Below are 16,006 nucleotides of genomic sequence, written 5' to 3' on the forward strand. Positions count from 1 at the left end.
TGAATCACTGACTAACTGAACTCTTAACAAGTAAGGGGGAAAAAGGCCAAAATGTACAACTCTTGAAAGGAACTTAGGATCCTAAGGAAACGTACAAATGTCATAAAGGTAAGTGCTTATTTCCAGCCTTTCCATGAGTACTTAATGGAAACTATAGGGTGTTCCTTAAAAGTTCCATACTTACTCATCTCTGCAAACAGCTGTCTTCTTTCTGCCATGGTATTTCCTCTTTTCCCACTATCTTCAATCATTCTATGAGACAAAATGGTTACAATGCGTATTATCCTCACACTATTGGGGAAAGAAGCCATTTCTCTGTAAACACACTTGCTGTATTTGTGCCACAAACATATAGAAAACCTATTTAAAACTGTGTGTTTTAAAAAGTATAGCTTTACTTTTACTAACCTAAATTGCTGCACATAGTTTTCCATATATATTATTGTTGTAGTTGTTGGAGGTGGTATAAAATTTTTATTGTCTAACATAAAAATAACTACCATAGCAAATGACCTTGTGCTATAACTAACTACAGCCATCTACCATCTGTTAGGTGATTTGTTTCACATTCAGTTTCTCTTTCAATTTTAAGAATACCTAAGACTGGTGAGCAGATATTGTGGATCCCATTCAACAGATGATGAAACCAAGAGGCTCATGGACTTGGTGAATGAAGGATGCAGATGTTTGGACTCTAAGACCAGTATGGCTTCCATCTCATCCTGTTGCCAGTTGTCCCTTATGCACTTAAAAACATCAATTTATAATTACGTAATTTTCTAAATGTTCATTTCTAAGTTGAGTGGAACTGGCAACAGTTTTCCTGTATATAACAACTTCATGCAAGGTGATTAGATTCACATATCTCTCCTTGGTCAGTGGAACTATTTAAAATATACTATTAAAATGTCAACAGTCAAAACAGAGAATTAAAATATGATAAAAAAAATTAAACTTCAGTTTGAGGAAAAAGAAAATAATGAGAAAGTTAATGGATATGTTTAGTCATGTAGAGGGCTTTGGGCTAAATATCAAGAGTTTTAGAGGCTGATAGATTTTACTTTTTATTACATCTAATTAAATTTTTAAAACCAAAGTTTCCTTTTATGTGCATATATACAGATGCACATGTATGTCTACCACACTGACTTCTGCTTTGATTACCGTCATAGTTAACAACAGGTGTAGCTGCATGGTTCTTTTTTGCCTGTCTTTCTATGGCCCCTGCTCTTTCTCAAATCTAGGTCTTTGTCCATGTTTTTTTTGACAGGATTGTCCTCCCCCTATGCCAAGCTAATTTGTCATCACTCTTAAAGTGTCATCACTCTTAAAGATTGTCTATCTTCCTCTGAAGTCTTCCCCAACTCTCTATGATTGCCTGGGTTTAGTACCTGTCCTCTGCACCTCCATGGCACACAATGCCTTTCAATTCTGAGCACTCACTCAACAAACAGCATGCTCATCACAAAAAATAAGTTGGTGAGGTGATGGATATGTTAATTAGCTTGACTGACTCTTCCTACAATGTATACAGGGATCAAAACATCACACTGTATCCCATAAATATACACAATAATTATCTGCCAATTAAAAATAAATGAATGAAAACAAAACAAGCCTTTACTGAGTGCCTTTCATACTCCAGGAACCTGACTACACTTTGCACCACAGTGATCAAGCCAGGATCACACTGTCCTCTGAGTACATCACAGTGATCAAGCCATAGTGCTTGTCCTTAAGGTGCTTCTACTATAGTAGTAGAGATATAAAAGCATAAAAGCAATTAAGACACAATGAGGTAATTATAGCCATAGAAGTAGAAAGCAAGATGTGAACATGAGAGGGGTTAATTTCCTGAGGATGAATTTAACAAAACTGCAGCAGAAGACTGCTCAAAAGGTAATGAGAATGACTCACCTGAGGGTAAAATTAAAAAAAAAAAATGATGGTAAAAGTGATGTTCATCAAATTGGTCCAGTAGCCTAACCAGATACTTCTATGGGTGAAGCACTATTTTCCCATTGCCAGGAAGGGAAAGAAGGATGTGGAATAGCTTTGGTTTATGGTGTCAAGAGAAGAGCATGCACACATTCACAATGGGTTAGATAATATACCAGGGACTGTCCTAAATAACTATTGGAAAGGAGTAGCGTTATTAATGAAGCTCCAACAATTTGGTAACAATTTGTTGCTGAACATGGTCAAATACTTTCTTTTTGTAAGATTTCATATATGCAGGTAAAGTTGACATATAGATCTAGGGAAAAACAACTGCTTCCTAATTCACATAATCCCATCTCCTTAATTTTAGAAGAAGTGGGTAGATAATACTGACTTTCACAAAATAGTATGAATATACCTTCCAATTTTTTATTTCAAGGGCTCAGAAGTAGAGTTGAGGCAATAAGAGAGATAGACGATAGAAAGAGTGACATATTCCTGAATCTGTCTATGTCAGAATGAGGTGAAAAGAATGACTAAAAATAAATCACAAAGGATGGTAGTCCACAGAGCTCTGATAGAGAATATCAGAGGTAAAGACTGGCATCTGAACTTGCAGGCCTTGCTGCTTGTACTACTTGTTTCGTGGTGTTGTCACCACTCATTCCTATTTAACATTTTATCTGTGTCTCTTAAGGTTTTGAGAGCACTAACCTCACATGTTTTAATACTTCATAGTGCCTAGCAAAATCCAGCCAACAAATGATATGGCCAGCTAGTATGTATTAAATAAGTGAATTAAAGAGAAAAAAAGAGGAAAGAGAGAAAACAGCAAAACAAGCTGAGTTTGCTTTCCATAAAATGAACTTTCAATTATATTTCCCAAATCTGATTTGTAGAAGAGTAAAATTCAAATTGTACTAGTTTCAGAGATTAATTATTTGAAATGAGAGAAACTAATTTACATTGCTTATAATCTAGGGCCATACATTTTAAAACAAAATCAAGTCTTATGAAGAAATAGAAAAAGATGCAAAGTACATTAATGTTAACTTTTGTTCTATTCCTCATTTTCTTTAAATTAATTAACTCATAAAAGAACCATCATTAGTTACACAATAGGTATTAATTCTCACTTCCAGGTCAAATGTGTACCATGGAAAATATAGAAAAAAATCTCTGTGGTATGAAATAATAGAAGGCACAGAATATAATTATAAATATAAAAGAGAAATAACACACTTTTCATTTTACCCCCAGAGTTTTCTGGGAAGTAGCACAGTCAGATAAAATTGAGAATACTCACCTATTACCCATTGATCATAGTCATAATAGTAAAAACGGGAGGCCTGCTAGATTACAGCTTACACTGATTCAATAGAGGGACTCTAGGACAAAGTAAGCTTATGAATTCAGCAAGCAGGAAGCACCACTGTGGGCTCCCTGGGTTCCAATTTAACTCTGATCAATGGGACTTGAGACACACAAAGCCTGACTACATTCTCACTGCCTTCGAAAGTGAGAAGAGCACATTGTTCTATAGGGAAAGGACCAGGTGCTTTTACAGAGAGCAGTTTTGTTTCTGAAATGAGGGAAACTGACAAGGAGCTCTGCTTTTCATGAATTTCAGTACAACAGCTGCCCAAAGTCATATGGAGGAGGTGAAGGGGAAAATAACCCATCTGTGATGGTACTAATGTGTGCCACAGGGCACGTGCCTCACCGATGAACCCAATTTGGTCAGTTTCTGTTGCTCCTTCATGTAGGCAAGATGCTTACAACTTTAGATTTTACAAGAAGATTGTATAAATATCAAAAGAGTGAAAAGAACTAACGGTGATAAATAAGTGATGAGCCTGTCAGATATTTCCTTTACTACAGCTTAGTCTCACCAATTATACAGGACATATGTTGTTTTCACTTATAAGAACCCATCCATTCATTTACTTAAGAAATATTTATAAAGTAGCTGTAATTTGTCAAACACACTAGTAATTTCTTGAGACCCAAAGATTAATACAACATGATCCTTGTCCTTAAGAAGCTCACAGATTTGAAAGGGGAAATGAATATTTTTAACAAATAATTAAAATTTGGAGTAATATGTACCATAATAAACATATGTACTGCTAGATGTAGTAGTTTATTTCTGGGATGATCTGCAAGAGGATCAAAGAAAAACGGACTCTGAAACAGAATTTTAAAGGATAAATTGGAATTTTTCAAATGGAAAAGAGTGGAGGAAGGTCAAATAGAATCATGAGTAAAAGCAGGGAGCTTTAAAACAGGTAGGGCACATTTGGGAAGGGGCAGTCGCTCAGTATTGCTGGGTGCAAGTGTGAGTGGAGACACTTCAGAGATTAACAGGCATCGAATCTAGAAAGCCTTCCTTGTCATATTTAGACAATACAAGGCTTTCCAGTCGAGGCTGGATGCCATCCAAGGTTTAAGTAGGAAATTGATATATAGAGATTCAGGTTTAGGAAACAATTCCAGCATGGTAAGTGGAAGGAAAACTGGGTAAGCAAGAGGGTAGGGGAGGGAGCACACAATTAAGGGAAGAGCCCTGTAAGTTGGGTACTTCTGTGCTTCAGGAGTGAGACTCATGTCTTGCATTAAAGCATTGATTTGAGACAGATTTAGGAGATACATTTGATAGGACTTGGTGACTGTTAGACTGCACAGTGAATGGCAGATGAGAGGACCTCAGCTTTTTCTGTCCCATATTAGGAATAATCTTTTGCCCCCATGGCATTAATGAGTTTGTAGGAGGTGAAGTCGCCAAGTCACCCTACTTCAGAATCATCATTAAAAGAGGGTTGCACAGCTGGACAAAGACGGCTCCAAGTCTTTGCTCCCATGTATGGGGAGGGATGAAATAACAGTAAAACAGTTTGGGAACCAGCAAGAAATGAATAAATCCAAAGGTAGGGCACAGAGTGTTAGAAGAAATGTGAACTATATTTTAGCATAGTGAAATGAATTCACATTGAACTATCACATCCTCAGGTTACTTCCTTTATGGCACACCTTTCACCCAACACCATCCATAATAAATACACATTACTATTACACACAATATATAAGAAGTTTTAAAGGCAGAAGCTGAAATGGTGCCTTACATTTGTCTAACTTATTAAGGATTATAAAATGCTTTTCCCTGTAACTTTGCGAGGAAGTAAAAAAGATATTACATTCCCAAGTAATAGCTAAGGAACACCATTTTCCTATCTTTTCCAAGGTACACATTTGACCTAGAAGTGGGAATTAATATCTATTGTGTTAAAACTCAAGAAGGTAAAGTGGCCACCCAAAAACCATAAAGTATATTCTAGCATGACAAGACATTGAATTCTCTTTTGTCTGTTAATTTTTAAATCCCTAAGCTAGTATAGATTCCAGTCATCAGTAATTTTATTCCAGATGCTACTGTTCAATGCAAATTAAGATTTTTTTTCCTGAAATTGGTAAACTGAAAAAAGTAAGTAGGACTTGGTGATTAACAAGCCAAAAGAAGGATGGAGAAGGGTCACGGCTCTCAAACCTCACTGGAAAGTTCCTTTGTGTATTATTTTCTAATAGAATCCTCCTATTTTAGGACATTGCTATACTGGAAGTAATCAAGGAGATTAAAAGAATTCCCAGTGTCCAGACTTATGTAAACCAGACACATAGAAACACACCAAGTCACACACTGATTCACAGTCTCATGATTTAAATCCACAAAAGCGGGACAATGCTTTTAGAAACGTCTGACTGTGCTTTGCTTTTGCTCCACTTTAGCAAACACTTAAGCAGACTTTGGGTTTAATATGGTGAGAGTGTCACCATGCTTTATTTTCTTATACTTTGCTCCAGGTGAATGACAAGAAAATGCTGGGTTCAGCAATCCCCAACTGCTGCACTCCCTGAAGTTAATAACCACAATGAAGGCCATTTCAAGCTCCTTTCCTTCTTTAATTGATTTATTGGTGGCATATAAATGCCTTTTTCCATTTCCGTTAATGAGGAAGGCCTTTGATATGACTTTCTCAGATTTACATTCTAGTCCTAATCTTTGGCAATATAATAAAAAAGTATTCAGAGTTCTTTCCTGAGGCAAAATATAATTGCATTTGCTTTTACTTCCTAGTCCTTTGTCTAGATGAGCCCATGACAGTACAAAAATGCTGTTACTAAAATACAAGGTTATAATGAGTTTCTGACTTTGTTTTTCACTTTGAACATCATCTTCTACTCTTGGAACTTGCATCTTATTTATTTATTCATTCGTTCATTCATTCATTTTGGAGAGAGGGTCATGAGCTCACTACTTTAGCGTAGTGACCAGCTAGATGGATTATCCAGAATTTGGTTTCCCTTATCAAGTATCCAGCATAGTAGTTCTCAGCTGTGACTGCCCCTCACACTAGCTGAGAGACCTAATGAAAAATGCAAATACCTGGACCTACTAAATCTGGAGTTGGACCTGAGCATTTCTACTAAGGGCTTCTTGAATGGGGAAAAGTTAAAAGCATTCCCCCTGACAACTGAAACTAAACAAGGATGCCCACTTTCACCGCTTCTATTCAGCATAGTGTTGGAAGTCCTGGACAGAGCAATCAGACAAGAGAAAGAAATAAAGGGCATACACATTGAAAAAGAGGAAATCAAACTGTTGCTGTTCACTGATGATGTGATTACACACCTAGGAAGCCCTGAAGACTCATCCAAAAAGCTCTTAGATCTGATGAATAAATCCAGTAAGGTCTTAGGATACAAAATCAATGTATACAAATCAGTAGCACTGATATATACCAACAATTGCCAAGCTGAGAACCAAATCCAGAACTCGATCCTTAAAACAGGTGCAAATAAAATACTCAGGAAGACACTAAACCAAGGAAGTAAAAAATCTCTACGAGGACAACTATAAAACACTGCTGAAAGAAATCACAGATGACAGAGGCCTGGCATGGTAGCTCACACCTGTAATCCCAGCTCTTTGGGAGGCCAAGGAAGGCTGATCAGGAGATCAGGAGATTGAGACCATCCTGGTCAACATGGTGAAACCCCGTCTCTACTAAAAATACAAAAATTAGCTGGGCGTGGTGGTGCATGTCTGTAGTCCCAGCCACTTGGGAGGTTGAGGCAGGAGAATCACTTGAATCCAGGAGGCAGAGGTTGCAGTGAGCCAAGATTATGCCACTGCACTCCAGCCTGGTGACAGAGCGAGACTCCATCTCAAAAAAAAAGAAATCATAGATGACACAAACAAATAGAAACATATCCCATGCTCATGGAGGTAGAATCAATATTGTGAAAATGACCATCATGCCCAAAGAAATCTACAGATTCAATGCAATTGCCATCAAAATGCCATCATTGTTCTTTGTAGAACTGGAAAATAAATCCTAAAATTCATATGGAACCAAAAAAGAGCCTAGACAGCCAAAGCAATACTAAGCACAAAGAACAAATGGAGGCATCACATTACTCGACCTCAAATTAAACTACAAGACTATCATTACCAAAACAGTTTGTTACTGGTGTAAAAATAAGCATGTAGCCCAATGGAACAGAATAGAGAACTCAGAAATGGAGTCAAATACTTATAGCCAACTGATCTTCAACGAAGCATGCAAAAACATAAATTAGGGAAAGGACAACCCTATTCAATAAGTGGTGTTGGGAAAACTGGCAAGCCACATGTAGAAGAATGAAACTGGATCCTCATCTCTCTTATTAAAGAATCAACTCAACATGGATCAAAGACATCTCTAAGACCTGAAACCATAAAAATTCTAGAAGATAACATTGGAAAAACTCTTCTAGACATTAATCTAGGCAAAGAATTTATAATTAAGGCCCCAAAGCAACAAAAACAAAAATAAATAAATGAGGCCTAATTAAACTGGAAAGCTTCTGTACAGCAAAAGAAATAATCAGTAGGGTAAACAGAAAACCCACACAGTGGGAGAAAATATTTGCAAACTATGCATCCAATAAAAGAGTAATATCTAGAATCTATAAGGAACTCAAACAAATCAGCAAGAAAATAACAACTAATCCCATCAAAAATTGACCAAAGACCATGAATAAACAATTCTCAAAAGAAGATATACAAACAACCAAAAGACATATGAAAGGATGCTCAATCACTGATTATCAGGGAAATGCAAATGAAAACCATAATGAAATATCACCTTACTTATGCAAGAATGGGCATAACTAACATGTCAAAAAATAATACACATTGGTGTGGATGTGGTGAAAGGGAACAATTTTACACTGCTGGTGGGAATGTAAACTAGTACTACTATGGAAAACACTATGTAGATCCCTTAAAGAACTAAAAGTAGAACTACCTCTTGATCCAGCAATCCCCAAAGGAAAAGAAGTCATCATATGAAAAAGACACAATTTGTAGTACAATTTGCAGTTGAAAAGATATAGAACCAACCTAAGTGCCCATCAACCAACAAGTGGATAAAGAAAATATGGTATACATATACACCATGGAGTACTATTCAGCCATAAAAAGGAATGAAATAATGTCTTTTGCAGCAACATGGATGGAGCTGGAGGCCACTATTCTTAGTGAAGTAACTCAGGAATGGAAAACCAATTATCGTATAGTCACACTTATAAGTGGGAGCTAAGTTAAGAGGATGCAAAGGCCTAAGAATGACATAATGAACTTTTGGGACTCAGAGGAGAAGGCTGGTAGGGAGGTGAGGGATAAATGACTATATACTGGATACAGTGTTTGCTGCTCGGGTGATGGATGCACCAAATCTTAGAAAATCTCAGAAATCATCACTAAAAAATGTATCCACATAACCAAAAACCACCTATACCCCCAAAATTATTGAAATAAAAAAATAAAATAAAAGTATCCTAAGTGCTTCTGATACATGGCTAGGGTTGAGGGAAAATATGATACTGGTTGAGTTTGAACATGAAGTTACTTGTACAACATTAGGTTTGAATTCTTATGCTGCTTTCCAATATGTTTGTATAGCTTAAGACCCACTTTAAAACTTACTTTGAGCCAAGGGTGAAGATAATTATTTTTTAGAGGAATATAAATATACATAAACATATATATACATTGATATGGTTATCTAATAAGGCAAACTTTAAGAAACAGAAAATGCCATTTAAAAATGACAGAACCATTTTTACTCTTCAAAGAACTTCTCTTAGTGGTTCTTTCAAGTCAGGAAGAAACCTCTTGTTCTGAGTAAGAGTGTACAAGTTGCTTAAGGACATTTGGTTTCATTTGATGTCATTTGGCTTGGTAAGAGCCTAGGTACTTCTGCTCAATAGCAGCTGGTATCACACCACACCTCCCCCTTACTATGAGGAAAGACTGCAGAGCCAGGCTGGGAGCAGATTGTCATGGGTAAAAAGAAACTTTTTGGAAGGATGATGATCCAAATTCAGACTCTGTCATGCATGTGAGGTTCAAAGTTATTAGAGTGTCTCAGAAGGACTGGAGAGCCCTGCCAAAGGTTGAGCTTGATCAAAAGGACCTCCGGAGTCCCTACGGGAAGACTATCATAGGTGGGGTCATCTGTATTAATGCCTTTAGAACCACACCAGGACATCATATTTTTTCAGAGAATCATGTTTTATTCAATAGCATGTATCTTGGGACAATGACTGTGTACATGTGTGCATCTGTATTTCTCACTAGCAATAATGTTATATATATGGTCCCACTTTGTCATGGGGGAATGATGGCTGAGCCTCACATTGGAGAGAGAGGCTTCCTTGTCCTGCTGGAGCTTCTAAGTCCTTAACTCCTGGGGAAAGGGTATTAGGAAATGACTGCCTTCTGATCATTTGGGACTTTCTCAATTCAGTGAAGAACATTACAATTCATAAAAGTATGTGTTTCTTTTTCCTACATATTAAATAAATAAAAACAAATAATTTGGAGAATTAGGTACAAATAACAAAGCCAAAGAGGTAAAAGGTCACCCGCCCCAATTAGAAGACTATTTTTTATTAACTTTGAAATAAGACAATGTTGAACTCTGCAATTGAATTTTTGAACTCCACTTATCTCATCAAAGTGGGGAGTATATTGTATATATGCATAAACATTTATAAAGTAAAATATTTTGAAGTACTTTAGAAAATGTAATTCCAAAATTTTTCCGAGTGACTGAGCTGAACTTGGCAACCCAACAATGAGGCTGCAGCAGGACAAGGAGGTATTTAGCTGGCTAAGTGGTAAAATGCTGCCCTGTCTATACCTTTTAAAGATTTTAGACCCTTTAATGAGCAGATGAACTCAAACTTACTAGATATCGTTGATTTATATTTTGAAATTTCACCATGAGAAGTTTATTTTATGCCCTTAACAAAGCAAATTTCCTTGGGAAAATCAGAATTAGTATATTAAATTTGGTTGCTTTCTTCTTCATACCTGGTTGAGACAAACACAGTGAAGAGGTGGCAATTTTGATTCACTGTGAAGATAAAATGATAATGGCTCTTGTGTGCTTTCTGAGTCCAGCTCTGGATTACATCCTCCAGAAGTCACATAAGGAAACCATCTTTTGAGATAAGGAAGATGAAAGAGTCAACGGCAGCTGAGGGCTAAGATGGGTGGGTGGGAGGATGTCAATATGACCATCACTGTGTATCTACAGATTCAGGACCAATAGAAAAAATTAAGAGCACAGGGTTCCAAAGTTAGTACAGGAGCGTAGGAAAAGATGATAGAGTATGTCTATTAAAAATTTCTTTTCTATCCCCTTCTTCCCTACTGATTCTACTACATGTTTCTGCAAACTTATTTGTACCAAAAATATTTTTAAAGAGTATCCAAAATTATAGATTGCAGAAGGAGCTATTTTGTTTTTTAACAAACATGCATCTACAATGAGGACATAAGAGAACCTACATTTAACAAGTTTACAGTCTAGTTTTATATATCAGTAAAATGTGGAATAGAGATTAATTCATAGCTAAATATTAAATTAATTAATATTATTCTATTTTTTCCTTTCTCCACTTAAATTCTTTCTGTGGTGGACCTCTTAGGCTGATATAAAACAACTTAGAAAATTCCAATATTTAGAAACAACTTAGAAAACAACATTGTAGGGACTCTGATGATTGCTATACAATGAAAGCACAGCCAAATATATGGGGTTAATGAACTTAGATGCCAAAATTAAACAGGCCAAATGGAAAAGAAACAGGCAGAGGGTATGAGCAGCCAAAAGTTATGGCTGCAAGATCTCCAGCAGTAAACAATGGGATTTTGCACACCATGGTTCCTTTCCCCAAGACCAGGGTTGACTGGCAATGACAGGAATACAGAATGAAAAGAAAAGAAACAGAGGCAGCCCTTATTTCTTGCCTCTGGATCTGTTCCTATAAATTATAAGGCTCCTAGTTATGTCCCTTCCATTGAAGAGAATTTTGTCTGAAATTAAGGGAAGACTGGGAGAAATGTGTTTCTTAAGAGAGCCATGGCTCTAATTTGGTGGCTGCCAAGAATTTGAGGAAGGAAGAATAGCTGGTGGGAAGGCGCCTTCTTTCTCATTTTTAAATCACCCAGGCCTCCTGCATTGTCCCAGTGAGATAGAGGCATGAATGCCTGGGTTATATAGTGGGAAGAGACTCTGAGATTCATTCATTGAATGTCATAACAATAATAATAAACATTTATTAAGTGCTGCTTCTATGTGAGTAGACTCTGTACTAAGCATTTCACATGAATTATTTTATTAATGTCTTATTCTAACTCTGAGAGAGGCCATACCATATTACCCTGTTTTAGAGAAGAAAAAACAAAGGCTGATGAGGTAGACAGGATAATGGACCCTCAGAGATGCCCACATCTTAACCTCCCTCAAATTTGTGACTATGTTATGTTATCTTGACAAAGGGACTTTGTGGATGTGATTAGGTTAAAGATCTTGAAATGGAGAAATTAATCTGGATTATCCTGGTGGGCCCAGTGCAATTACTGGAGTCTTTATAAAGGGTTGAGAAAGGATTTGAAGATGGAGGCAGGACCCAAAAACTAAGGAATGCAGGTGGCCTCCAGAAGCTAGAAGTGGCAAGGAAATGAGCTCTCCTCTAGAGAAGCTCTCCTCCTTCCCAAAGGAATGCAGCCCTGCCAACAAAGTACAGTAAGACCCACTTTGGACTTCTGGACCTCAGAACAGTAAGATAATACATTTGTGTTGTTTTAAGCCACTACATTTGTGGTAATTTGTTACAGCAGCAAGGGAAACTAATAAAACTGAGAAGGGTTAAGAAACGTTCACAAGATCACATCGCAAATAGCCACAGAACCAGGATTTGTACTTAAGAAATCTCTCCTGAGGCTTCCCAGCCATTAGGCTGCACTACCTCTCCATTCCTCCCTAGACTCTACTAGCTTCTAAATATCTTTTAGGGAAGCCTACTGTGATTCCTAATTTAATGACTTAATTTTATCCTTAAGTTAGTTGGTGTTAGTATCCTCATTTTGTAGATAAGGATACTCAGGCTTAGAGAACTGAAATTTAAAGAATTCAAATTTAAAGAACTCAAATTTGAACCCAGGTCAATCTAACTGGCCTTTGGTCCAAATTTTAGCCTCTTTATCATATTGCAATATACTAATATTTGACTAGTATTTATTATGTATCTGATATTATTCAATATTTAATAAATTGACTAATATCAGATAAGTATTGACTAATAATATATTAACTCATATCAGATATAAATATTAGTGAATATTTATTGCCTATCTGATAAATGCCAGCAGAAAACAGAAACTCAAATTTGAGTACTTTGGACCTCAGTAATTCTTGAAGACACCTAGAGGGCTCACACAGGAGTCATTGTATCAACTATGCTCCAGGAATATTCTGCTGCAAAGGGTTGGTAATGAAATTCTTGGATATAAAGTTACCATTGACACAGGCTTTTCAATCTCATGAATTTCCTGATTAGAATTAGCTAGGTTACACTCTGAAACAATTTAAGTGTCAATATATTTAGTTAGCTCTGATTGCTTAGCTAATATGACCAAATTTAATAGAGGTAAATATAGCAAATAATATTTTGAGGTTATTAAAATATCAGCCCACATATCTGGCTATCATGATAGAAGAATCATTGTAACCCCAATAACACATATCAAGGATCACTTGAATGAGAGGATACCCTGCTTATACAAGCTCAAATATTCAGAAACATAAAAGTAGCTAACTAGCCAAAGGGTATGGAAGTGAAGTGCATGCTCCCGGGAACTTTATGATCCCCAAAAACCAGTACCTCAGTGAATTACAATAACCTAATTAAAACATCACATCCTTTTATTATGTTATGTTATTCTTACCATAATATAAAGGACAAAGTGATATACAATACAATTATATAGAAAATGGACCTGTGCAGAGAACCAGAATACCAAATTAATTTTTGTATCATAATTTCACCAAGTTAGAGTTTGTAAATGGAACAAATACATAAAAACACCCGCACATACGTCATCCTCCTCTGATTCATGATGCTTGAGCCTCAAATCACCTCTACTTCACAGACACACTGCTAGAAACAGTCACCAGGATACAAAATAAAACTGTGGCACATGAACAAAACATTTGCAGCCAAAAAGCATTAACACTACTCTGGACACTCTTCTTTTTCCTGTTTTTGTTTTTGAGACAGGGTCTCATGCTGTCACCTAGGCTGGCTGCAGTGTAGAGATGCAATTATAGCTCATTGCAGCCTTGACCTCCTGGGTTCAAATGATCCTCCTACCTCAGCCTCCTGAGTAGCGGGGATTACAGGCATGCAGCATCATGCTCCAATTTTTATTTTTTAAAAATTTTTATAGAGACAAGGTCTCATTATGTCACCTATGCTGGTCTCAAAACTCTTGGGTTCAGGGACTCCTCCCACACTTTTGAGACCATAACAATCATGCTTGTGATGTGTTAATATGTGTCCACTCTGCAAATCTCTGAATACTGAAAGCACATGTTCCAGATTCCAGCTTCAGTGTCTGCATTTATGGAAAGAAGTGTCCCTGAACCTGATGAGAAGACAGTAAAAAGACTAATAAGCAGGAGGTTAAGTGTCCCAGAGTGAAAAAGCAGTTCCTTTTTACCAAAGTCTTTTTGCCTAGGGGTACTCGAGCCATTTCCTGACAAGCAGCCACCACTTCACTGTCCTTCAATGGACAGAGGCATTGATGCACTTAATAGCACCAGTGACTTCAAAGACTTGATGAGTCTAAACTACTATCTGGAAATGAGTAGACACTGAAAGAAATAACTACTAAAAAACTCCTACAAAAGCTCCCAAAAGGTGGTGAAGGGATTCTGGGACTTAGAAAGTTTACTGTATGTGATTTACATATACTTGGAACTCACACAGTGTTGGACTCAATCTCAGAGATGTTCCCTTCCAGCTGAGAGCTGTTACATTATTAGACTTGAAACATGAATCAGTCCTATCTCTTATACAAGGTCAGGACATCTCAAATAAAAGCCAGACCTGCATAACATTTCAGGGGCAAACAAGAATGGTGTGTGAATAACAGAGTCACACCAAGAAGTTTCTCACCATTACTTCCCCTCTAGTAATAGATGTCTGTAGTACTGTTCCCAACTTTACATAGTCACATGATGAGAACAATGAAACTCAGAAGTCAAGCAATAGATTCAAGGCTGCCTAGTGCAACAGCAAAGCCAAAGCCAGAATTTAAGATTTTGGGGTCCTGATTAGAGATTTTTTCTGTTTTCTGATTTACAGATCTATTTCTTTGAGCCAGTTCCTCCTTCTAGTGTAAAAACATTTTAGAATGCCTATCAAGAAATGAATATGGGGTGTCAGGGATCGGGGGAGGTGAAGAATGAGAAACTTGGAGTTTGCAAGCAATTGTCATAATTACAAGGGTCCACAGAAGTCTTTTCAAGGAAGCAAGTCATTGCTCTGTGGCATTTCTGCCCGGAAATGTTTTAAACTTCAGTTTTTATTCTTCAAGGTCCATTAATAGTCTCCAAAGTGGGCAAGCTAATGAGACTTTTGAATGACAAAGCTTTTAAAAGTATGATGCACCTTTGTTTATCCAAACTTTAGGATTATGCCAATATTTTATGGAGGTGTGTGAAGGAAAACTATTTGTGAGAGTTAAGAATAGAAAAAGAACTAGAACTTGCACCTCCAGACAAAAAGAAAATGACAATTACTTTTAGTTGTTATATTATATGTCACTTTTAAAGAAGGACAAATGTGTTTATTTTTAATATAAATCTCACTTATATCCTAATCACAGAGAATCTGTCAGGCATATTTTACTTCGAAAAGCTCAGGCTTAGTATTCCATGGTGTGCAACAATAGAAACAGGACCACTAGAGCAGGGAGGGAGAAGGGGTTGAAAAACTAACTCTTGGGTACTATGCTCAGTACCTGAGTGATCATTCATACTCCAAATCTCAGCATCATATCACACAATATACTCAGGTAGCAAACCTACACATGTACCCCCTGAATCTAAAATAAAAGTTGAAAAAAAAAGTTCAAGTGAATTATGCAGCTTTTCTCTGCAAACCTTGTCAAAAGTGATTTGCAACATGATCTCGGAAACTTTCTCTAGGCATAGCATTCTGCACTAATCCTTCATTAATGTGCAGCTCCGGACTGTTAACTATGTAGGCACAAAACTCTAGGGGTGTGCAAAAAGGCATGACTAGCAGACTGGCATTCCTCACCGTCACACACTCTTCTCTCTCAGACATCCTAAACCTTGAACACAGCACAGGAGAGATTTGTCACATCAGGACAGCAGATAGAAGGAGAGCATAAAGAGACCAAGGAGCAGCTAAGAAGGAACAGGGTGAAGAGAGCAGAGTAGAAGGAGAGTGGCCTCCAGCACAGTTCAACGAGGTGCCTGGACTTAGCCTGGTTTACTTGGCAATCTAGATTTTGAGTGAATCATATGTTTTGAATGTCAAAAAGCCAAAATAGGCATCTTTGTTTTAAATAAAGTAAACATACTACGTTGTTTTGTTTCTGAGCCTCCTGGAATATTCTCCTCACTAGCTAGGCCTGTGC

The 16,006-nt window shown here is 37.0% G+C and overlaps 1 protein-coding gene across 46 annotated transcripts in view; it reads right to left on the minus strand.

The window, feature by feature from the left end:
* Positions 1-16,006, minus strand: part of DTNA (dystrobrevin alpha) — a 381,211-nt gene that overhangs the window by 133,049 nt on the left and 232,156 nt on the right. For all 46 annotated transcript variants that reach the window (XM_012447220.3, XM_064379277.1, XM_064379287.1 and 43 more), the window contains one exon: positions 185-252. In XM_012447220.3, coding sequence (XP_012302643.1) covers positions 185-251 — 67 coding nt within the window. In that variant the 5' untranslated portion in view covers position 252. The remainder of the gene's footprint in view (positions 1-184; positions 253-16,006) is intronic.

Source organism: Aotus nancymaae, unplaced genomic scaffold (assembly GCF_030222135.1).
Source record: "Aotus nancymaae isolate 86718 unplaced genomic scaffold, 86718_ANA_hifiasm-v0.15.2.pri h1tg000020l, whole genome shotgun sequence".
NCBI classification, from domain to species: Eukaryota; Metazoa; Chordata; class Mammalia; order Primates; family Aotidae; genus Aotus; species Aotus nancymaae.